Source organism: Cajanus cajan, chromosome 1 (assembly GCF_000230855.2).
Source record: "Cajanus cajan strain Asha chromosome 1, NIPB_CcT2T_4, whole genome shotgun sequence".
NCBI lineage: Eukaryota > Viridiplantae > Streptophyta > Magnoliopsida > Fabales > Fabaceae > Cajanus > Cajanus cajan.
In genome coordinates, this window is record NC_138517.1 from 2,862,472 (window position 1) to 2,888,044 (window position 25,573).

At 35.1% G+C, this 25,573-nt stretch overlaps 3 protein-coding genes across 3 annotated transcripts; 1 reads left to right on the forward strand and 2 right to left on the reverse strand.

Moving 5' to 3' along the window:
- Nucleotides 1-7,410: 7,410 nt before the first annotated feature.
- On the forward strand, nt 7,411-11,833 carry LOC109813464 (strigolactone esterase D14). Its single transcript, XM_020377656.3, has 2 exons — nt 7,411-7,911; nt 11,005-11,833. Exons 1-2 carry the CDS (start codon nt 7,496-7,498, stop codon nt 11,429-11,431), a joined length of 843 nt encoding a protein of 280 aa, XP_020233245.1. The 5' UTR covers nt 7,411-7,495; the 3' UTR covers nt 11,432-11,833.
- Nucleotides 11,834-11,939: 106 nt separating this feature from the next.
- On the reverse strand, nt 11,940-16,148 carry LOC109813460 (nudix hydrolase 20, chloroplastic). Its single transcript, XM_020377652.3, has 9 exons — nt 15,837-16,148; nt 15,535-15,599; nt 14,411-14,597; nt 14,221-14,301; nt 13,555-13,680; nt 13,276-13,355; nt 12,922-13,037; nt 12,711-12,831; nt 11,940-12,279 (listed from the first exon to the last, which is right to left on the reverse strand). Exons 1-9 carry the CDS (start codon nt 16,086-16,088, stop codon nt 12,210-12,212), a joined length of 1,098 nt encoding a protein of 365 aa, XP_020233241.2. The 5' UTR covers nt 16,089-16,148; the 3' UTR covers nt 11,940-12,209.
- Nucleotides 16,149-22,028: 5,880 nt separating this feature from the next.
- On the reverse strand, nt 22,029-24,658 carry LOC145955035 (uncharacterized). The gene is made up of 3 exons (XM_083069750.1): nt 23,953-24,658; nt 22,829-23,344; nt 22,029-22,132 (listed from the first exon to the last, which is right to left on the reverse strand). The coding sequence occupies exons 1-3, from the start codon at nt 24,656-24,658 to the stop codon at nt 22,029-22,031; spliced, it is 1,326 nt and encodes a 441-aa protein (XP_082925876.1).
- Between the last annotated feature and the right edge of the window lie 915 nt (nt 24,659-25,573).

Below are 25,573 nucleotides of genomic sequence, written 5' to 3' on the forward strand. Positions count from 1 at the left end.
TTATTTTTATTTATTAAGAATTTATTTGAAAATATTAAAATTTAATTTATAAATAATTATGATAAATAAAAATTAAATTAAATAAAAAATTAAAAAAAGTAAAAAATCTCATTAAAAAAATTCTCTAAAAATATTGTCACATAAAATAAAAATGTATATTTAATATATAAAAGTTGATTGTAACATAAAATTCAAACTGGCTGAAGTTCTACTTACCGTTTGATGTTCAATATAAAACACAAATGATTGTATCATATATTTTTGATACACATAAATATTGGGCAAAATAATGCAAGCAATATTACAGTATGCTTTTTTGGTACTCGTGTGTAAATATATATTCCACTAATTGTAAGCCACTTACAAACTCAACTAACCAAATCCAATTGAAGGTAGAAAATTGGTTCAATATGAGAAAAAGGTCAAATCCTGATCTATGTTAGGTGGGGGACCTTGATTTGGAAAATTTTGAAACTTGATATATAATAAACTCCCCAACAAATCTGGTCTACTACAAGATACCCCGAACTTTATTGAATTAGAACTGACCCAAACTATATATTTTGTCTTAATTTTTTTCAAACCAATTAAGAAGAAGGGTTTTTTTTTTCTCTTCCAAACCTTGGAGAGGAAATTGTTAATTAATTAGTGGCAGAGAGGAGATGGGAAAAGTTGTAGATATTATTGCCAAGGGATGCTCGATCCATCGACTTGAAATAGATTCGTAAGAGATGCACTCTTCATGTTCTAGGGTTTCAATCAATCAAGGGATACAAATACATAAATCATAATACATACCAATTACCGGTGGTTGATGATGATATAAATTTTATGGGGTCATGCTTTTAATTAGAAGAGATATTAATCATATTAAAATGTTAGTTGCTCGATTACTTAGAGCATCTTTAAAAGAAGTTCCATATAAGCAATTCTTTATGTCACGTTATGTTACATTAATTCTTTTTTATTTTATGAATTATTTAAATTTTAACACTAAAACTTGTATAAGTAACTTTACTAAAATTTAAATAATTTATAAAATAAAAAAGAGTTGATGTGTGACATAGATACTTTTAGTTAAACATTTGATTTTTGTAGGTGAAGATTACGTGATGCATATTTTGTTGTAACATATTGATGTGTGTGAAAATGGAGTAAAGTAATTAATATTTTTGTGTGCATGTGGTTGGAGTTGGGTAATGGAGGGGAGAAAAAGGTTGGCATTGGAGTATACATCCACTTTACAGCAAGTGTCACGGCGCTATCAACATAAGACGACAAATGGGGCCTTTTCTGTCTAGTGGACCCCACCTTTCTTTTTTTACCCTATTCAATATTCGTTTCAGAAAAAAGGTTCCCCACCCACCATTACGTGACCATTAGATTATGGTACACCACGTTTCTGTTTTTTATTCATATAAATAAATAATTTCTATAATAGAGACATGAAGAAAGTGGGAAAGAGAAAGCTGAGACGGTGTTTCATCATTCATGAGTGGAGAGAGATAATAATGAAAGAAAAATATTAATAATAAAGAAAGAGGTAAGAGGGTGTAATAAGATGATTGATCAGATATTAACTAAGTATATATATATATATATACCATAATGGTCGATAGTTGTTGGTTTATATGATTTTGTTTTTGTCATTATAGAAACAATTTATTGAGATAAATAATATCCTTTTTGATAATTTAAATTTCTCTGTCTTGAAAAAATGGTTTTTCATAACCGTCTAAAAAGTATCTTTCATGAAATAAAAATGAAAAGAGACATCAATATGGACGAAATGGAGAGGTGATTAGGAATGAAAAAAAAATCTTACTCACAAGTATTTATGGATCAAATTTTTGATAAATAATAAACAAATACTTATAAAAGATTTAAATAAATATATTTATACTTATTAATAAATGGAGACATTAATAGATATTAAAGTATTTGTCTCTGAATATTTATTAAATATTTGTTATAATAAAATTATTAAATATCTTTATTTAAATATAAAATATATATTAAGTGAAAATAAGATATTATTTATATTTATATTTGTGAGATCGAGATATTATAATTTATTAACTTTTATTTTGAAGTTGTGAAATTAAATTATTTTAATTTATTGAATTTGTTAAATTTATGATATCGAAGTATTTCAACAATTATATTTAGTTTATAAATTAAAGAACTTTGATTAATAATATGTGTATAATATTTAAATAATTTAAATTTAAATTTTTAAATTATTATTTTTAAATAAATTATTATAATAAATAAAAATTGTTACTAAACGTTTTCAAAATATCGTAAGAGATTAAAAATATATTTTATTTTTTAAAAAAAATTATCCATTTGTTTATCTTATCTACTCATCAATTAAAAATGATCATAAAAAAAAAGTTTAATAAGGTGGAGAAGTAGAATATGATAAACAAATTATTTTCTCTTAATTAACCTATATCTTATCATCTTCACAATAATAATTATTATTGTGGCAACTATAAATGTTGTTATTATTGCTATTATCAATGTATTTACTTTCATCATTATTTTTTTTACTATAAATAATTTTTTTGGTAAAACTTTCATAAGTAATATTATAAATCACGCATACACGCAAAACTAATTATTTAATACACATTAAATACCAAATAAGATGAAATCTTATCATATTATATACAACTCATGCTTTCTCTACTTAAAATAACAACACACACTAAGTAATTGTTTAATACGCATTAAACACCGATTAAAATAAAATCTTATCTCATTCATATACAAGTAATGCTTTCTCTACTTAAAATAACTACTATAACTTTCTTGATCAATTCATTTATTATCCCAAGATTCAGTCAACATCTTCATCTCAATACAACAATGCCCATTAATTTTGTATCTCGTTGCAACTTGCAAGTCCAAAGAATTGTCATACTATATATAACTTCCTTTCTCATCTTCAAAATTTACTGTTGAGCATTGTTTAAAAATAAAGGGATGTGTGATAAAATTATTGTGTGGATAAATGGTAGAGGAAGAAAAATTATGCAATTATCTAGAAAGTAAACTTCTATAAAAAAGGATAAAAAGTTCTCACTAGAGAGAAAAGGAAAATTAAAACCCTTTGAGAGGAATGAAGGAGGACATCTAAACTTTTGTGTTTGTGATTTTGCTCAAAGAAGGAGAATCAGGATGCTTTAGAAACTGGGTGAAAAATGAATATATTTATAAGTATACGTATAAGTTGATGGATTAAAAAGTGGTATAGTAAGAAGAAAATTCAAAATTCAAGATATGAAAATTTGATTTTTCTTCAGCCTATACAATCTGCATCAGTAGCAATACAGGATTAAACAGTTGGAGTACTATTCAATTCTAATAAATGTCAAAGCCAATAAATGACTCCAACTATCGAACAATTGATAATAAATTGCCTGTGATTTCTAAAAGGTTTTAATTAAAAAATGCAAAATGGATATAAATGAAGAAAGAACTTAATGCAGTTACGTATACTTTTGAGTCATTGACTAAAACTTAATCTGATGAATACAGTAGGATGAATCGTACAACGTTTTTTTTTTTTTTTTAATAAAGTGGAAAGGGTTAAGTTGCCTTTATTATCATCATAGCACAAAGAGTTTTTAATAATATTTAAAAAAATATTACTTATTTTTGTAATATATTATTAAATGTTGTATATATTTTGTATTGCTAAAAAAATTTAATAATATTTTTCAACACAATAATGTTTTTGTAATATTTTAATGATATTACTAAATTTTTGTAATTTTATAAAATAATAACTTTAATTTACATATTATTATCAATTATTATATTTTATACCTCCTAAATTCCTAAGAGTTCTTTAAGAGAATGTTGAAAACATTCTTAATTAATTAGTCACCATTAATTATATGTCACATACCACAATTCATTTATCTTAAGTATAATTATATAATGATTATATTCAGTAAAAAAAATTATATGATTATATATGTTATTTACGAGTCTTTCATTTATTCGGTGTGGAACTTTAATTATGGGTAACAATTAGATATGAGAGAAATATATATATTTTTTATTTAATGTGAGACTTTGATTTTAGAAGCAATTAAAAAATAATAATATTGAGATAAAAAAATGTTACTTATCGCAATAATATTTTAAAAAATGTTACAAAATAACTTATGTAACATGTTTTTACTCGATATGAAACTTTGATTTTGAAAATAATTGAAAATAATAATATTAAAATAAATAATGTTACTCTATCTATAATAACATGCATTTTTTAAAAAAATGTTACAAAATAACTTATTTATTTAATATATAGTAATATTTAAATAAATGTTAGAAAAAAAATGTTGTTAAAGAATTAAAACGTAGTAGTGTATGTTCTTAAACTTATCCTATATGAAGGAAATGTTAATTGTGTGGATTTGCATATTATGATAGACTAAAATTTTTATTAGGGCTGTTTTATTTAATTCATCATCACCACATTTGGACATTGGTGTGTGGATTTGCATATTATGATACACTAAAATTTTTATTAGGGCTGTTTTATTTAATTCATCATCACCACATTTGGACATTGGTGTGTGGATTTGCATATAACTATGATAGACTAAAATTTGTATTAGGGTTGTTTTATTTAATTCATCGTCACCAGTCACCACTTTTGTACACTAATATTTACGCTTTTTATTTTATCCCCTCGCGGAAACAAAATAAAGTGGCTTAAACTGCAATTTATTTTCAAAGAATATTCTTTCAATATGTTTAAAATTGTATGTATATTGTCTGTCAAAAAAAAAATGCATGTATATTTTGTTTTTATAATATTACAATTTTATCCAATTCACAACAGTTGTTTTTAATATGTTTGTGTTGTTTTCGTTACTACGTATATTTTATGCTTTTACAATTTTATTAGATTAAGGCAGTACAATGGAAACTTGGTGGAGTTAGGAGAACATGTAGGTATTATATATTGCGGATTAGCTATTAGAGAAATTGACACTAAATTAACATTAAAAAAAAATTATACTGACGGAGAACTCGAGTACTAAGGAACATGTGTGATCACTTTATGATGAAAAAATTAAATTTAATGAGAATTTGGTTCGTACTACATATACACATGACATTCATCTAACTTCTTTTATATATATATAAAATCAATAGTTAGCTGCCAACAAAGAGATCCCCTAGTACTTAGTATATTTGTTTTTTTCTTCTTTTAGAAAAAAAAAAACTAATTTCACACAAGATGGTTAAATACATTTAATTTTCATAATTTCATTAAAATATACACTATATTTATTAAACCATCTTCAATCACGTTTATTATAGATAATATTCTTATTTATTTATTTTAGAAATATTTTTGGATAAGAAAATTTTAAAAATATAAACTTAATTAAAATTTACTTATATTTAAATCCAACAAGCTTAAACATTTTTTATTTATAAATAAATTTAAAGGGAATTTGCTATATTAAATAGACAAGATGTACAAAGGTCAAATGAGATCTAATTTAGTTAATCAAGTATTAGGGTGAGTATGTTATTGGAAAATATTTGTGAGTTATTATAAATATTTTAATACTAAATTTTATTTTTATGAATTAAAAAAGTAGATGAGGGTATTTTGGTGTTTCCGAAATAACCAAAACTTAATTTGGTTCAAAATTGCAAAATTAATATTGAATTTAAAAATTAAACACAATTCATTTTCTATTCAAATTAAATTGGAGATATATTCTCCGAGTTACTTGCCTTGTTATATGAAAATTTTGTATCTATCTTTATAAATACTTACAAAATTTAGTAAGATATACATGACTAATAACTATTAAATTATCGACACAAAATTGTCTACTTTTAAATATTTATAATTGTGTTTAAATCTTATACATGCAATCGTGTTAAATATTTAACTAGAGTTTTAATACTTATAATAATCTTATTTATTAACTCAACAAGATTGTCCACTTTTTTTTTTCTCAAAAAAGTTGTCCACTTAATAATAATAAAGTCACGTGAGGTTTTAATATAAAAGATCTATATATTTCCATTTTAACTTTGAGTTGATTCTATTTTATTATAAAATTTTAAAATTAAATTAATATCTTACAAAAACGTGACAATGCTTGTATATTTACCTAATCTATTTATAAATATGTTATGAAATATTTCCTAATTTGTAAAATATACTGTTAAAGTTTTAAATTTTGACTTACAAATAAAGAAGTTCATTCTTGGAGATAAGTACACATTAAAAATCGATACTTGAGAATTATAATAAAATTAAATACCTATATGACAAAAATTTAAATCACTTACAACTCTAATCATTTAGGACATGTTTGAATATCGGTTTCAAAGTATAAAAATGTGTGCTTTCACTTTCCAATGCATAAAATCTAAAAACAACGAGATTATTGTTTTGAAGTAAAAGTGGATTGAGTTGAATTTAATTTTTATTCAAAAACACACTTAATTTTTAATTAATAATTATTATTATACTTTTTCTTGATTACAACCACAATAACAAGTATCAAAAATAAATTTCTCACTATTTATCTTAATATTTAATTTTATCGCTAGACCAATCTTAATAAATTTTGTTATTATTACACTTTAATTTTTAAAAATTATAATAATCTGTCCTTACATTAGAGTAACTAAGATTAAAAAGTGGAAAAAAATAATAACAAGATAAAAAGTTGATCAATAGATATACCAAAATCAGATAGTTAAAACCTGAACAATCATATGAGCACATGGCAAATGATGATACATAGTTAGACATGGTAACGGGGCGGGGCGAGGGCGGGTTTTACTTTCTCCGGCCCTGCTCCTGCAGATTTAAACCACCATCGCCCCCATCCCCGCCCTCATAGATTTAAACTGCCCTCGCCCCCACCTTGATACCTGTTGGGATAAAATTTGGGTATCCATCTCCATTCCCGGCGGGATTCGGGTTTCCCAGCCCCACTCTCTTACATTTTTTTTTTTTCCTTTTAAATTAATACAAACAAATTTTGAAAAAATAAAAGAAAAGTAAAATAATATAAATTTTTACATATAAATATTTCTAATTTTGATTTATATATATATATATATAAATAATTTTTAATTATATTATTAAGCGAAGCGGGAGAGGGACGGGTATTAACATCCATGTCTTCGCCCCCGTCTTCAATTTTATCGATCAGAGAAAACTCAAACTCGATAAACACAAGTTTTCTCCATCCAAATCGAGATAGGTTTACGAAAGCCAATTAGATTGTGATGGCCACACAGTTGTTGAGTTGCATTTGCACCCGTAGTACCATCTTACATGTTTTGATTGACCAAGAAAAAATAAAACAAAACATTTCTTCACATGTCTATAAATATGGCCAGACCAATAAAGGCAGCAATAAAAACCACATATTCTGCTGTAGTCATAAGTAACCTCTCCTTCACTAGTTTTCTTTGAATTTCCCTTCTTATGGAACCCATAGTTACCAACAACAAGAAGCCAAACATGTTGGAAAAGAAGTGGCTTTCCACTGCTTTGAATGTCAGAAGCCAAGGATCAGGCACTGAGACCATAGTCTTTGCTCATGGCTATGGAACCGACCAGTCCATCTGGGACAAGATCACTCCCTCCTTTGTTGAGAACTACAAGGTTGTGCTGTTTGATTGGCCATTTTCTGGAGCTGTCAACGATCCTACCCTCTATGACCCTTTCAAGTATTCCTCCTTGGAAGCTTTTGCTGATGAGTTGGTCACTCTCATGGATCAGATGGACCTCAAAGCTGTCACCTTTGTTGGCCATTCCATGTCTGGCATGATTGGTTGCTTAGCCTCCATCAAGAGGCCTGAACTCTTCAAAAGGCTCATTCTCCTTTGTGCTTCCCCAAGGTACTCTTCTTCTTTCTCTTGCTTTTTTTTTCCCCCCCTAACTAAAGAAAAAAAAAAGCTTGTGAAACGTAACTTGTTTTTAAACTTCTATTGAAACATCAACTAGTTGTCAAACACTCCTTTCACAACTCTCTCAACAAAGACATGAATCTTGTTTTGTTTGCCATATTTTAGAGACTAACCTTTTCTACTGGATTCAACTTCATTAGTTCCCAATCCTTTGTTTTGTGGTTTTAGGTAATCATGGTATTAGTATAAGATATTCATCATTTTTTTTTTCCTTTCATTGATTTGATTAAAAATAATTTCCCGCTATTCCTTGTAAAGAAGTTTGAACTTGTTAGTTTATGGGATATATCCTTAAATTCTTGAGTTAGTTGATGAAAAACAATAACTCTCTTTTTGCATTAATCATGGACAGTACTACTTTCAGCTGTTTTTTTTTTCTTCTCCCTCTTCCTATCATATTACCTTTTTGAGTTTTGTTAATAATCATAGTTTTAAAAACCGGACCGGTCATCGAACCGGTTAAGGTACTGAGTCAGTGGGTCAAAGGTTGAACTGGTGGGTCACTAGTTGAACCGCATGACTCGATTTTTATTTATTTTTATTAAAAAATATTCATATTAAATATATTTTATACTTATAAATTTTAATAAATTCATATCTTATTTTAAATTTCAATTTTTCTATCTTATTTAAAATTATTTTTATTTTTATTTTGTAAAAATAAAAATATAATACAAATTAAAAATATAAACGATATGTACATATATAATATGCTTGCAATTAATATCACAAAATAATATATGTAATATTTACATAGATATTGCATTATTAAATATATAATTTAAAATTAATAATATACTATAAAAGTTATTTAAGTTGTATATATTGCAAACAAATATATTAGAACAAGTAGTCATTGTTATATTTAATAAGACTCCTTGCTTTTTCATTAAGAGATTCAATTTTCATTATTATTTTTGTGATTTATGGTCCCTTAAAAAAATTTAAAAAAAATATAAAAAAAGTGGTTGAACCGGTTTGACCCACCGGTTCACTGGTTGAACCGGAAAATTGACCGGTTCAATCCGGTTTAAAACGGGTCGACTGCATAACCGATCCAACTTCAGATTCGGACCGGCTGGACCACCGGTTCCCGGTCCGACCGGTCCGACCGGCCGGGTCAGTCCGGGTTTTAAAACATTGTTAATAACTGTTTTAGTTTGAAAAATATTAAATATTTTAAATTATTTAAACATACAATATTATAAACAATTTTTTGTTTAATATATTAAATATTCTTTCTATATTTTTTTGTTTTCTGAATCAGCACCCTTAATATTTTTTTTTACAGTTTTGTCTTTTCACTATTATATATTTATATTATTATTCACACAATACTTTTTACAATATTGATATAACAAATTTTTTTTTCTCTATATCTCTCTATCATATCACTTATTCTATGTACATCTCACATTTTTTCCTTTTATTTCATCTCTTTTTATTGTATAATTCTTTTTTTTTTTTATCAATTTATTGTACAAATATATATAATTTTCTTTTGTTGTCCCTTTTAAGATGCATCTATTCTCCCCTCACTGTCAATTTTTTTTTCTTAATATTTGTCTCACTAATCCCATCATACCTATATTGTTTGAGTTAGCCTTGATTTATATGCTATTTTTTTTTCCTGTCTCTTTCTATTAAGCGAATCCCCATGCCTACTACAGAACTGTGTTTATTGGGTTGGGTCCCAAAATTCTTTCTAGGACTCTCCACTGTCTGTAGGAATCTGTAGTATACAGTTGTGAGGGAAAACGAACAATAACTAATCAACACTTAATAATTTGGACAACTTGCAATTTTTGAGTGTACACAAGATAAGGATATAAGCAAAAATATTATTTGTTTTTTCTATTAAAATGAACCAACCAGTTACCAAAATTATTAAAGAAAAAGAAGATGAACCAACCAAATCATGTGGTGTATACGTTATTGTGGGGAAGGAGTCCAATTTTTTTTGTACTCTTGTCGTGCTATCAACTTTTTCAGCGTGGTGGGTTTGATGCATTTGTGCTTTCATCCATAAAAAAAATATGTTAATAGAATAAGCAGAAAGGGTCTGAACTCTGAACTAACTCAAAAAGACAAAACTTCACTTTCTCTTCCCACTTTGCTGACTTCAATTATCTCGGCACTTTTGATAAAGTATGATTTGGCAGATGGCTCCTTAGCCCCTTTTCAAATTTGAACCACCAATTTGCCGGCCAAGTCAATTTCAGTTAGAAATCAAAAAGATATTCTCTGTATATTTTTAATTTTTAATTTCGATTCCTGTACAATTTGTACAACTAAGAGATAGAAAGAGAGAGAAATTTGAGATATAGTAAATAGAGGAGAGAAATAAACAAAAATAAAATAAAATAAAATGATATTGCATAAACTGTTATGTAAATTATTGTATGTATATTCGGTCTCATGGTAGAAATATATTTAGCAACTATTCAAATTAAAGTTTCTCATAAATTTAAGTATCATTTGTTTTGAATTTTAATAAATTAAGTTTGATGAAATTGATTTTTAACGGTTGAATGTGATTAGGATACATGTTCATATTAATCTCATTCATAAATCTTATAATAATTAAAATGTGTCCTACAGTGTGAAAATTTGGTTTTGATCCTAATCCACATAGGCCTAACTCATTTGAACTCAACAATGAACATTCCTTATGAGGCTTTGGTTAGTTTGAATTATAGGACCTAGGTTGTTGTTATTATGATTTTAATTATTCGTGCCTAAAACAATATGTACAGGTTTTCACCCAAGTTTTATTCACTTTTAAATCTCTCACCATTAACTTATGTTTAATTTCATTGATGTAGTTCTACCCTACTTTTTTAATATTACAAAATCAAGTTTTTTTTTTTTTTTTTCACTTAGTGAGAGTTGGCTGTTATTGTTACTGCATTAGAAAAACTATGATCGAATCACATCAATGACATTAAACCTGAGACCTGTCTTAGTATGGTTCCTAGTTATACAAAAACAAATAGTCCCTTAACTTATTGCCATAACATACAGGTATATTAATACAGAAGACTATGAGGGGGGCTTTACTAGCTCAGATATTGAGCAGTTATTGAAGGAGATAGAGTTCAACTATGAAAACTGGGTTTCTGCATTCTCCTTGCTTGTAGTGGATCCAAATGATGAGCCATCAGTTCACAAATTCAAAGAGTGCTTGAAAAAAATGAGAGCTGAAGTTCCAGCCTCCTTAGCCAAGACTGTTTTCTATAGTGACTACAGAGATATACTTGAGAAAGTTGAAACTCCATGCACCATCATTCAGACCTCTGCTGACATTGTTGTTCCATACAATGTAGCAGTTTACATGGAGAACAAAATTAAAGGGAAAGTTACATTGGAGGTTGTGGACACTAAAGGGCATTTTCCTCAGCTAACTGCATGGCTTCAGCTAGTTGATGTGCTTAAGGGTGTTCTGGGCTAGTAATTCTCAGTTTAATTCCTTTTGTCACCTTAGTTATACTTGTTTCTGATTTAATTTATAGGTTGATGTAGCTGTGTGAGGACTGTGTGGTTTCTTGATGTGGAAATAGTGTGGTATCTGTTAATTAATTCATTGTTTTGGGCTAGTAATTCTCCAATTTAGTCATTTTGTCACCTTAGTTATACCTGTTTCTGATGTCAATTATAGGATGTAGTTGTGTGAGGATTATATGGTTTCTTACTGTGGAAATAGTGTGGTATGTGTAAATTAATTCATTGTTTGTAATTTTGAACCAGTGATGTTAATTAGCTTTGTGGAAGTGTACTTTATTTTTGTATCTCCTCATCATTATGCTAGTGGGGGCATTGAATCCTTATTTTTTCAGCTTTATGCTGACATGAATCTCATCTTATCCGTTTGGTCGAATTCATCTTCACCACATGACTTGGACCACCATCTTTCTTTGTTTTTTTAAGAGGTTGCAGCTAGAACAAACAAACAGCCGCAATTTTGACTTGATGAAATCTACATGTCAGATTTTGCATGGAATTATTGTTTGAACATATTTAATGTTTCAATGGTCCTTTCTCAACCATTATTGAAAGAATACAAAATAAGTATCCAAGTTGAAGACATCTCTGGAAAAGTACAATCTAAGAGATTTTAAGATAATATTGAATAACCATTATGGAATTTTAACAACAAATATGAAGGATAACAATAACCAAGAAACTTGAACATATGAATGCATGACAGTGAATAGTCATGATGCTTTGAGTCAGGAGCAGTCTCCTATTCTTAAGCTTCGTAGGAGATCCAAATATCCATGATATTCAGGGCAGATGTATCTGCAACAGAAGAACAGAATTAAGTTCTCACTGGAACCACCCTGAGAATAATCATTTAAGACAACAATTGCAAAAGAAACTTCACTTTTGTTACTTCGTATGAAGTATAATTGCAATATATGATTTCCTAATATATATTTGCAAGGCTTGGAAATTCCAAATCCATTGTGTATACTCTGCCAAAGGCCCATAAAAAATGGAAATGAAAAATAAACCAAACTTGAGTTCCCAGAAAGCATAGTAGCACACAACCAAAAGTCTTGCATACAAATACCATATGGTTCACAGAATAGAACAATGACCACATTGCCATTTTATATGCATGTTAGGATTTTAATGTAAAAAGACTGTTTAATGTTTTCCATCCATTTAACTATTTATATTAACATACACGAAAAAAAGTATGGAAAGAAGTAGAAAGAGAGAAATACCCATGTCGAAACAGGAAGTCAATGATTACAAGAGAGCAATTCGGCTTGAAAAACTGTGTGTCGCGTATTACTTCTGCAACTTGCTTAATAGGGATCAACTTGAAGCTATCAACTTCTCCATCTGATATTTATTAAATCAGTTATCACAAAGGGTGAGCGGGTCCCACTAGAACATATACAACAGTAAAATTGAGGAACTCGTAAGGCTTACCTTCATTTTTAGGTACAAAATCTTTTGGAAGTTTTAGATCATAACAGAATAGAACATCTCTCTTGAATCTAAACCCATCAATGTCCATATATGAAACAGCACCGACAGGTATGGCTCTGTGAGAGCAGCAATCAACAGAATTAGACAGAGAAAGAGAACTACTTATTTGGATTTTGTCATTTTGGCTTATGCTTAGAAAGAGTGAACTAGTACACACACCTAATAAACATGTTGAGCATAGGCAGAAAAAATATTCAGTTACCTTACCTCGCCATCCCAAAGGAAAATCAAAATCCGTGCACTAGAGGAAGAAAGGAGAAAGTAGGCAAGTTTGGTGCCAGATTAGTAACTTACTTGATAGAGATAGATCTAGGTATTCCTGCTTCCTCTTCACATTCCTTTACAAGATTCTCCTGACAATCAATTCCGTGCGGCTGTGACAGCAGTAATTAACTAAGAATCTCAATGATAATTCATTGAACTAAAGGAAATGTCTGATAGTAAATTGATCTTATTAGCCGATATTGATATGCTTAATCAGTGTTTGCACATTATGAGCACTGTTCAGTTCCTAACCAGAGGCAAAAGCTTTAAACATTTCAAGGCTCAACAGATAAAAATTAAACTACAAACCAGTCCTCCTGCAACTAGATGATCAAGCATTCCAGGATATGTCTGTTTCGTGTCACTTCTTTTCCCTACCCACAGGTGCTTCTCCCCGTCCACCTCCACATAGCCATTCATATGAACTCCATAAGCCTAATCTTTGAAGAGAAAAAAACGGGTCAAAGATGTTATAACCATCAAGAGCTTTAGGATATGAACTGGACTTATCAACTAGAAAACCTTCTGTAAAACAAATATTTGTGTGGTTTTGCTGAATTTGTTTGAAGACAAATCATCAATTAATTTCAAAATGATGCCAACACTAAGATTGCAAATTGGCAACATTCAATTCTACAATCACAAAACTAAAGAAAGTTCAATTTTCAATTTCAATTTTACAATGAACAATACTTGACTGTTTTGTTTGAAAGTTTTTATCATAAAAATTTATTGGCATAAATTAGTTTATAAATAACATGAAATGAGGAGGAAATTGGTTTTCTCCCAAAATGATAAATTGTGGTTAAACATGCTTTAGAAGAGTAAAAATGAGTCTAAACTACGATAACAGCACAAGGCCTTGGCAGAATTCAATATATACCAAGCTGAATATATGACTTCAAACATATGCAATAACTACAACTGCTTAAGAAAGCAAGTTTGGCAGTCAAGTACCCGGAGATATTCTCAGACCTTTATGCCAAAATAGGGAGCTGCAGCACGCTCTAATGAAAAGAAAATGGGTGCCCCAAATGATGATGTCACGGGGTAAAGCTGATAAAACATGGGAAATACAACATAGGTTAGGTACTCAGGCATTAGAAAAGCATAGAAGAATGACAAAATCTAACATACTCTAAATCTAAAATATCTAAATTAATACCTCGTTCCGTATACCTGGAATCTGCTCCTCTCCCAAACGCTCTACTACATATCCAACTGCACTGGTTCTTTCCTCAGTTGTCTTCAGCAATGGATGCAAAGAAACAATTTCACCATTGGGGCATCCATTATATTTATCTTTCGGGAAAACAAATACTTCGCCAAAGCCCCTCAAATGCTCCACAAACCTGAACTAATTTTAAGTTTAGCCAATAAACCTGCCACTATCATTAGCTAAGGTGCACAAGCAGCAGTTCATTGCATCATAATAAATCAGAACAACATAAAAAATTGATTCAAAAAAGAATCCAACAAGGTTAACCAATGAGACATTCACAGAGGGATGAGATGACACAAGAATTTTACAAGAAAAAAAGAAGGATAAACTTATATGTAGTACCATAGGTATTGTTGGTGTTGTTCTCTAATTAAAATTGAAGTTTCACTTCAATAATATGCATAATAAAGGATTCAATTAAATATCAACACATGTTATCGAGATGAAATTTCAATTCTGACCAAAGAATAGCCTAACACCTGTATCTAAGTTTTGTCCAGAAAAAAACATAATGTAAAATTGAAGTAAATTCATAGATATCATTGGTGTTGTTCTTCAATTAAAATTAAAGTCTCACTTCAATAATATGCATAGTAAAGGATTCAATTAAATATCAACACATGTTACTAAGGTGAAATTTCAATTCTGACCGAAGAATAGCCTAGAGCCTGTATCTAAGTTTTTTCCAGACTAAACATAATATAGAATTGAAGTAAATTTATAGGTATAGTGAGTGTTGTTCTCCAATTAAAATTGAAGTTTCATTTCAATAATATGCATAATAAAGGGTTCAATTAAATATTAACTCATTGTTGAGAGAAACTAACAGAGAGTGAATTATATTGAGTCTGAAGAATATTGAATGCATTTAGAAATATAGAGAAGTTGAACTTATATACAATGAGAGAACTAACTAGAGTTAGTATTTTAACTCTTTCTAACTAACACTGTATCCTCTTTACTCGTGTTACCGAGATGATACTTCAATTCTAACCGAAGAATAGTCTAGCGCTTGTATTAAGTTTTGTTCAGAAAAAAACATAATGTAGAATTGAAGTAAATTTTACCCATTGTGAATGAATCCGACAACGTGGTCCTCAATGACAAATGGAAGGAATTCAGATTGTTTCTCCTATAAGCAAATTCAACATCAATAACACAGTTTATGATCAAACCAAATGTACCCTATCCAAAAATTTAAAATTAGGCAGACCCACATCTCAAAAACCGAAAAGAAAAAAACTTTATAGTAAAAGACAGGGAATGATGCACAAGCACACAATTGGGTGTGTCAAGTTATCAAATTTGCTTCATTCATTAATTAATTGCGTTTTTTAACGAAGCAGAGAAAACAGTGAGAATTACTTACAGAAGCACGATTGCATAGTTGAACTTTGTGGGAGAAGCCTTGGAGATAACGAGAGCGGGGTTGTGCGGCAGATTGAGATTCAGATACGCGAAAGACATCGTCCCATGTGAATGAGAGCGTTGCAGAAGAAAAAGACGGGGCCAAAGTGAGGTTGATGGAAGTTGTGGAGAGAGAAGGTGTGGAGGGAAAGAGTGAAGAGAAGGGTCGTGGCCTGAACGTAGCAAATTTGCTTAGACACAAAACCGTTGCCATTGTTAGTTTGTTACTGTCTTGTGTTCAGCAACAACACCGAATTTAAGGTATCTCATGTTTTGTGACATCATCGAAGGAAGTCAACTCAAGACTGTGCTGTTACCGTCGATTTAGGCCTTGTTAGATTTAGGCCACACATGTTATATGGGCCAGATATAAGACAAAGAAACGAAAATGTGCACTTTTTTTTTTTTTTTTTATCCTCCATCATTATTGAAAATTTGAACCTTCAAAAAAATTTTTTTTTAACAAACAACTCAGACATTATGTTAAATGGAGTTAAATCCTTGATAAAATAGTATACGCTTGAATTAATGGATAGTGGAGTATTAACAACATATTATTTTTGACATACTTCTCTTAACACATTTATTTTATAATTAAAATTTATTAGAATGATAGATTTATTAAATTTTATGTTTTTTCAATAAATTTTAAACTAATTAATGAGAGTATATTTAAAAGATTATATTAGAGGGTCTATTATTAATGTTTCTCTCAGTAGTATAATAAACATACATTTTTATAAATTTAAAACATAATAGCAACCTTTATGTCATAATAATAGAAAAAAAAAAACTTTCTACATAAATAAATGAAACAAGGATTCAAACAATTTTAAAATTTATGAAATATTAAAATAAATTTTTTTGAGTATAAATTACCTTATATTAGAAGGTAAGCTAAAGTTGTTCCTTAAATAGAAATTCTAATGATTATTGTGATTCTCATATCTTTCGTGTAACAGTTCTGCGTATTATTGCAATGAAATATTAATTTAATTATGCATATTGTACCTGTCTGAGGATACACTCGTAGTCTTCTAGGTGGTGAAGGGCCGAACGGATACTTCTGGTGGACGTTTCAGAGGGGGGAGGTACCTGCAAAAGGCACTTCGACCTCAAGTCAGGACAAGCACGATTATCTAGGATAATTAATGAACAGTGACGTACCTCGATATAAGTGACCTATTTATACTACCACTGATAAGCCTTGTCAGTAGTGGGCCTCTTCTAAAGCTTACCAAATTAGGTAATATGACGCTAATCGGCTAATTATGTCTTAATCATGCGCTTATCCCTGTTAACCATGATCAATATTGTAATCCTTGCTTTATCCTTCGGCACATCGCCGAGCCGACAGGTTAAGGCTTGGGGTTTTGGACGTCTTCGGCTGTTGGCCGGGCCGATAAGTACTTGCTCGGCTATTCTACTTGATCGGCGTTTGGCTGAGCCGATACGCGGTATATGGAGATGCATCACGGTGCTATTCGTATCGGCCTTCAGCCGAGCCGATATTTCTAGCAGACTCTTCTCGGCCTTCGGCTGTAGGCCGAGCCGATGCTAGCATCAAGGTCTATGTAGGCATGGTTCAGTTCGCGTGGGTGTCTGACGGAACGGCACGTGTTGGTCCACGTGACCGATAGGGTCCTCCTGGTACACAAGCCCCCCAGCCTTTAGGAGTGAAACGACGCAAAGGATAAATGTGGTATTTCGGTTGTTACCTTTTTTGAGGGAAGGCCAAAGGTTACAACTGCTGATGGGAAGCGAAGGGTTGTAACCGTTGGGCATTAATGATGCATGCGAGGAGTTATGACTGCTAATGGAAGACGAAGAGTTGTAACCGTTGTCAGAATACCAAGGGTTATAACCATTGAGTTTTAATGACGCACGCGAAGGGTTACGCATCATGAACCGTTGGATCTAAGTGATCCAACGGTGTGTAGAGGGGTGTGGCGCTTGACATACTTGCAAGGAACGCCTATAAATAGGCGTATGGGAGGGGTCCCCAAAGATACGCGTTTATCATTTGCTCCGAGCCGAGATCAACTGAGTTGCGGTGTTCAAGTATTCTTCAGCGAAGATTGGTCAAGTTCAACTGTTAAGTCTCAATTATACCTCTTTTTGAATGAGATTTATTGAACAATTCTACTCATTCTTAACACCATTGCAAGATAATTGTTCCCTTTTTGATTCATCTTGTGTGCAGATATAGCTAACCCATTTTAGCTAACAATACCTTAATACACCTCATTTTTTGTGCAGGTATTGAGCTAGAGATTTGAGGATTGAAGATCTTTGGGATTGGAAACATAAGGAGCCAAGGAGCAGAGCAGAGTGGCTGCGCCGGGAGCAAGATGACGCCGTGTCGGGCTTGAGAAGAACAGAGCAGTGGACTTCTGGAAGTCATACATGCGCCGGGCGCGAGACTCCACCACGTCGGGCGTGATTGAGGCAGAGAGTACCTCAAAACTCTCTGGAACGAATTGCGCCGGGCTTAATAGAGAATTGCGCCGGGCTTGCTCTAAGGCAGAGAATGCTTGAAAGCCTCTGGAAGACACTGCGCCGGGCGTAAAAAGTAATTGCGTCGGGCTTATACTGAGGCAGAAAGTGCTCAGAAGACGCTGCGCCAGGCGCGAAGACTTATGCGCCAGGCGCGAAGACTTATGCGCCGGGCGCGAAATCCTAATCTGACCTCCCAGGCTCGTATTTGAAGCCATTTTCGAGGGTTTCTCCCTCATTCTCACATTGGGCGCCTCCAAGAGCTGCGGAAGGGATTCCCAGGGCTTGGGATCGTCCGTGTGCGGATCTTTCCTTCGGTTCTTCATCCTCCTTTCATCTCTATTTTGTATTTGCCCTCTTTGTTGAGTGGTTTCACCCATTTTGTGGGGTTAGATGTAGCCAACATACTCTATTGTAATCCTTACATTTTCAATGATATATATATATATATATATATATATATATATATATGTTGTTCATTCATTGTTGTGTTGTTTCTATTCTTAATGCTTGCCTTGGATTGATTCTCCTTGCATGATATAGGTTCCATGGGTATTGGAAAATAACCTTTGAAACTAGCTCTGAAACAAATGCCTAGTGGGAAATGTATCTAGGAATGGAGCTTGGCCCATTAGTAGTCTTAAACCCTAGCCCGTAATGCGGGTGTAGATATTGGATACTCAAGGGATTGATATTCAATATCCACACCTAGGCTCTTGCTCTAAGGGATTAGGTTTGAGTAAACTATTGGGTTGACTAAGCAATGAATTTAACAAGAGATTAAGGATTCATTAGTTTAACGTTTGGTGAAATCTGTCCCCACAACCTCACAATACCACAATATCATTTCTAACCTTTTCCACTCACAACCAAATATTTTTATAATTTTCATTCCAGTAGTCATGATCTTTAATTCACATTCACATGACAAACTACAAATTGGAATCATTCTTTAGTCACGAATAGTCAATAAATGCTTATGTTACCTTCTAATCCCTGTGGATACGATATTTTTACTACTTGAACGGCCGATATACTTGCCGTGTTTGAGACCGTTAATAGAATCTAACTGATTTATAGATTAAAACAAAAGTGTTTAAACGGAAAACTCAACAAGTTTTTGGCGCCGTTGCCGGGGATTAGAATGGCGATTTAGTATTTGTAGCTATTTGTGACTTATTCTTTGTTTTTATTGTTATTTTTATTTGTGTGCTGGCAATGAATTGTTGAAGCTAACTTGTGCGTTCTAGTCCTCTGCTTTCTCTTGTATGCAAGGTACTGTGAACTAGATGGACCAATTCCTCTGAGCAGTTGCTGAGCAATCCTCAGATTGAGCACAAAGCAAGGAGGAACAAGAGCAACAGGAGGAGAAGGAGAGTAGAGCACTTCAAGTTGGTCACCGTCAGGCTCGGGACAATAAACAAGCGCTTCCTGGGAGGCAACCCAGAGATCTGAACTGTGTTTTTATTTGTTTTTCAGTTGCTTGTGTTTTTAACTTTGATTGTTTATGATTGTGTTAGAATTGTATGTTATACTTGTTTTTTGGGACTTGTTTTGTGATTCTGCATAGTTTATGATATGTAGGTTGTATTGTGTTGTTTGTGTTTGGTATTATGTGTTAAGTGTGTGAATCATACTTGAGTGGATAGAGTTAAGTTGAATATGTTAGGAGTGTGAGGAGTGAAAAATGTAGGTGAAAGCTTAAGTAGAACTAATCACGCCGGGCTCGAAATAGCCACGCCCAGCGCACCCAAAGCCAATTGGTCTCTGCCAACACCCACGCCGGGCGCAATCTCTAATTGCGCGCGGCCCAAACTTCATTGTGGCCACTGGAACGACCAAGCCCGGCGCATTTATTAGCGTGCCGGGCGCATTAATAGTTAGGTGCTCCAGGGGGTTGGCAAGCCCGCCGCGCACAGCGTATTTACCACTAGAAGGTCTGAGCATTTATTACGCCAGGCGCACCATCTGCCAAGCCGGGCGCATTCAATGTTTGCTCGTTTGGAACCCTATCCACGCCCGGCGTGAAACGGAAGCGCCCGGCTTCATATCAGATAAGGGCAACCTTTGGTATTCTACTGATACCGCGCCCGGCGCGGAAGAATTGCACGTCCGGCGTGACCCTTCAGATGCCCCCTAACCTCTCACGCCCACTCTCCCACTCTTCACTTTCAACTTCTCTTCCTTCTCAACTCCCACGCCCTCTACCTCCAACTCCTCATTCTCTCACTCGCTCAACTCATTCTATTCCCTTTCTCATTGCCATCTTCTGCTCACGTTTTCTATTTCAAGGGCAAGCCTTCGTTTTTCTTTTTCCTTCGCCTCCAAGCACTCCGAACTCAAGTAGGTGTTATACATGTTTTTATTTTCCTGTACACCTTCTTTTTTTTCGTTTTTTGTTCTAGTTTTTGGGATTTCATGGGGTTCTGTCAACTTCCATTGGGGTGAAATCACGCCAGGCGCGATGCTCGAAATGGCCCGTTCAAATTCCAGAACGGCCCGTTTTGGACTTTGGAACGGCCTGTTCCATGTCCAGAACGGCCCGTTTCAGAATTTGGAACGGACTGTTCCAATTCCAGAACGGCCTGTTTCGAATTTAAGAACGGCCTGTTCTGATCTTGGAACAACCCGTTCTGGGGCAATTTTTTAAATCAGTTTACTTGCGCCCGGCGCATTTCTGTTTTGAGCCCGGCGCTACAAGTTCCAGAGAGTTTTTTAAGTGTCGCACGCCCGGCGCAATTCTGTTTTGCGCCCGGCGCAAGTTACTCCAGAGAGGTTTCATTACTCTCTGCGCCTGGCGTTCGTGTTTCATGCCCGGCGCAGAGCACCCCTGGACCCCTTGTGTGCTGTGTTGTAATTTTCTTTCTCTGTTCTTGGGTTTAAGGATAGCTTCCTTTATGCTCTACTTGAACTGGCCATCCCTGTTTATCTGGCTATGCTCATTCCTTTCTGCCTAGAATTTCTTTTGTTAATTTTTGCAGATGGCCTCTTCCAGCAAACGCCCACGTCAAAGCAAATATGGGCAAACTCCTCGCAAGCAGACTCGACCTTATTCTGATCTCTTCCTCACTGAACGAAATGAGAAGCATTTTGAGTTAATCAGTGCGAAGAAGTTTATTCTTGAGAGACGGGTCGAGTTAGAGCCAGATGAGGCCCCTGAGTTTCAGGAAGAGCTACGCAGGCGCCGATGGGACAAGCTCGGTTCCTATCCACTTCCGGCCAACATAGCTGTGGTCAAAGAGTTCTACACTAATGCTCTGAGACAGGAGGGCCTTGCCCTATTCACTAGCTATGTTAGGGGTGTGCATGTCCCCTTTGACGCTCGGACGATCAATGAATTTCTGGGGACTACACTGAGGGACGATGAGCAGAATGAGTACGGCAACTTCAGTCACACTACTATGGATCCTGATGTGGTTGAGGCTGCCATATGTATGTCGGGACGTGGGTTCCACAGGAACTGAGCTCAACAACCTCTGCACGTGAAGCGCAGGGATCTTCTACCGGTGGTTAGAATTTGGTCAGCCTTGGTGCATGCTAACATTCTCCCGTGCTCTCACGTTTCTGACCTGCACTGGACCCGGTCCATGCTTATGTACTGTATCATGACTCAGAGGATCGTGGATCTGGGGGGCATTATCTGCATGGAGATTTCTGGCTATGCCAACTCTGCGCCTGGCTCCGCCCTTGGACATCCATCTCTCATCACGTAGTTATGCCAGTTGGCAGGTGTGGATGTCCACTCGCCGCCATTTGAAGGTCCTGGCAGGGCCATTGACAGCAGATACATCTCTACCTATTGCTAGGACCGCGCGCCACCAGCAGTCCCTGCCCCCGAGCCTATTCATGTTGCTGGGCCCCAAGAGGACGTGCCCATGGATGATGCTGCTGTCCCAGACCCTCCACTCACTATTCATCAACCTATTCACTCGTAAGTTAATGTAAGCCGCGTCCTTGGCCGAGAGAGATCTCGGGAGGGAAGACTTGTCAATTTAACGTAAGCCACATCCTTGACCGAGAGAGATCTCGGGAGGGAAGACTTGTAAATAATATAAGCCACATCCTTGGCCGAGAGGGATCTCGGGAGGGAAGACTTGTAAATTTAACGTAAGCCACATCCTTGGCCGAGAGAGATCTCGTGAGGGAAGACTTGTAAATTTAATGTAAGCCACATCCTTGGCCGAGAGAGATCTCGGGAGGGAAGACTTGTAAATAATATAAGCCACATCCTTGGCCGAGAGGGATCTCGGGAGCGAAGACTTGTAATTTTAACAAAACAAATTGTGACAATCTTGGGTACTTGAAATGTATTCTCATTAATGGATTGATGCCTCGTTAAAAACCTTGTCGACCAAAAACCCCTTTTCACGTTTTTATAAGGGGGAAAAAGATCGGTCAAGGAAAAGAGTGCATCGTGATACATATACATTGTTTAGGCGTTACAAAATTGAATCTAACTGTAGTATGTCTTTAGGTGGGTAGAATTCCAAGTTCTTGGAATGACCTTGCCGGACAGCTCTTCCAACTTATATGCCCCATTGTTGAGCGTGTGTCGCACCCGGAACGGGCCATCCCAATTGGCCGCCAGCTTTCCCTCGGTTGGATTACGGCGGGCCGATCCGGTTGCTCTCCAAACAAGAGCGCCCTCTTGGAAGCTTCTTGGTTTGAGTTTGGACTTATAGCGCTGATTCATTCGTTGCTTGCATGCCTCAGCAACGATTTGTGCTCTTTCTCGTGTCTCCTCTAAGGTGTCCAGTTCGACTCGGAGTGAGTTGTCATTGGACTCCTCGTCGAAGTGTTGTCGTCGAAATGTTGGCTCACCGACCTCGACCGGGATCATAGCATCTGCTCCATATGTTAGGCGGAAGGGTGTTTCCCTGGTGGTTGATTGCGGTGTGCATCGGTATGCCCAAAGGACTTCTAGTAATTCTTCAGCCCATGCTCCCTTCGCCGAGCCTAGTCGCTTCTTTAACTCTGTCAAAATTATTTTGTTGGCCGCTTCAGCTTGTCTGTTTGATTGCGGGTGCTCAACCGATGAGAACCGATGCCGAATACCCAGGTTTTGGAGAAAAGAATTGAACTTCTGGTCGGTGAATTAAAGTCCATTGTCGGAGACGATAGCATAAGGGATGCCGAAGCGGGTGACTATGTACTTCCGTACAAACTTCTGGACGTTAGCGGCCGAGATAGAGGCAAGCGGCTCGACTTCTATCCATTTGGTGAAGTAGTCCACGACTACTAAGAGGAACTTGACTTGCCCTTTTGCGACAGGAAAGGGGCCGAGTATGTCGATTCCCCACAAGGCGAACGGCCAAGGAGAGCTGATGTTATGCAATTCGGTGGCCGAGGCATGTATGAGGTTTCCATGCTTTTGGCATTGTGCACACTTCTTCACATAATCAGCACAATCAGTTTTTAGGGTCGGCCAATAATAACCGGCCCTCAAGATCTTGGTAGCCAATGTCCGTCCTCCTGAATGAGATCTGCAAATGCCTTCGTGAACTTCACGAACGACATAATCGGCTTGCTGATGGTCGAGACATTTCAACAAGGGGTAGAGAATCCCCTTCGGTAAAGCTCGCCTGATACGACAGAATATCGTGCAGCTTGTGTCCTCAACTTCTTTGCTTCGGACGAATCGGCTGGTTCTTTGCCGTGGACGATAAAATCGAGTATGTCGGTCATCCATGTCTTGGGGGATTCATCGACCGACATGCATTCTTGCGCGACGCTTGGGCTGGGGAGCTCAAGGTGTATAGTCGTTCGGAGTTGACCTGGCTTTCGGCTACTGGCTAGCTGTGCCAACTGGTCGGCCCGTTTGTTATAGTTGCGCGGTGTGTGGCGAACCTGGACGTCGTCGAAACGACCACTTAAGCCTCGAAAGAGGTGGTAATACTTCAGAAGGTTGGGGTCTTTAACTTGGAAATTGTTATTAACTTGCTCTATTACGACCTTCGAATCGGTCCAACATACGATCTTACGGACGCCCATCTCGGTTGCCAAGCGCATTCCTGCTAACAATGCTTCGTACTCGGCTTGGTTGTTAGATGCCCGAAAACCGAAGTGCAAAGATTGTTCCAGTGTAATACCCGATGAACTTTCCAATATGATGCCAGCTCCACTACCTTGACGGTTGGAAGATCCATCAACATGCATGGTCCATGTGCTTTCTTCGAACTGTCCAGGAGGGGATAGTTCGTTGAGGAAGTTGGCTAAACACTGTGATTTGATAGAACCCCGAGTCTCGAAGTGGATATCGAATTCGGATAGCTCTATTGACCAAGCCATCATACGACCGGCTAGTTCTAGATTTCTCAACAATTTGGCAACGGGGCAATCGGTTCGGACTACCACCGTGTGGCTCTGGAAGTACTACCGAAGTCGCCGAGCCGCGTATATCAAACTCAAGGCTACCTTTTCCAATAACTGATACCGACGTTCAGCGTCTTGTAGCACTTGGCTAATAAAGTATATGGGGTACTGTTGACCGTCTTTCTCCTGTATCATAACGGCACTGATGGCCTCACTAGAAACCACTAAGTAGAGAACTACTTGGCCGGGATTTCGCTTGGCTAGTATTGGAGGCGTGCCGAGGCGTTGTTTGAACATCTGGAAGGAAGCTTCGCATTCTTCTATCCACTGAAACCGGTTGGCTTTTTTCAGAAGGGCGATGATTGGTTTGGAGGTTTCGGCCATGCAGGGTAGGAACCGAGACAAGGAGGTCAATCGGCCTGCCAACTTTTGGACTTCTTTGAGGTTTGTAGGGCTTCTCATGTCTAGGATGGCTTGGCATTTGTCTGGATTTGCTTCGATGCCTCGGTTTGATAGCATGAAACCCAAGAATTTGCCACCCGAAACACAAAAGACGCACTTGTCAGGGTTGAGTCTCATTTGATGCCTTCGAAGTGATTGGAAAACTTCGGCCAAGTCGGCTACATGGGAGGGCATGTCGGCCGACTTCACTACCATATCATCCACGTATATCTCCATGTTTTTCCCAATCTGTTCGTGGAAGATCTTGTCCATGAGTCGTTGATAGGTGGCTCCCGCATTCTTCAGGCTGAACGACATCACTTGGTAGCAGTAGTTGGCCGATTCGGTGACAAATGTTGTTTTATCTTCGTCTCGAGGATACATACGGATTTGGTTATATCCGGAATATGCATCGAGGAAGGTCAAGAACTTATGGCCGGCCGCACCGTC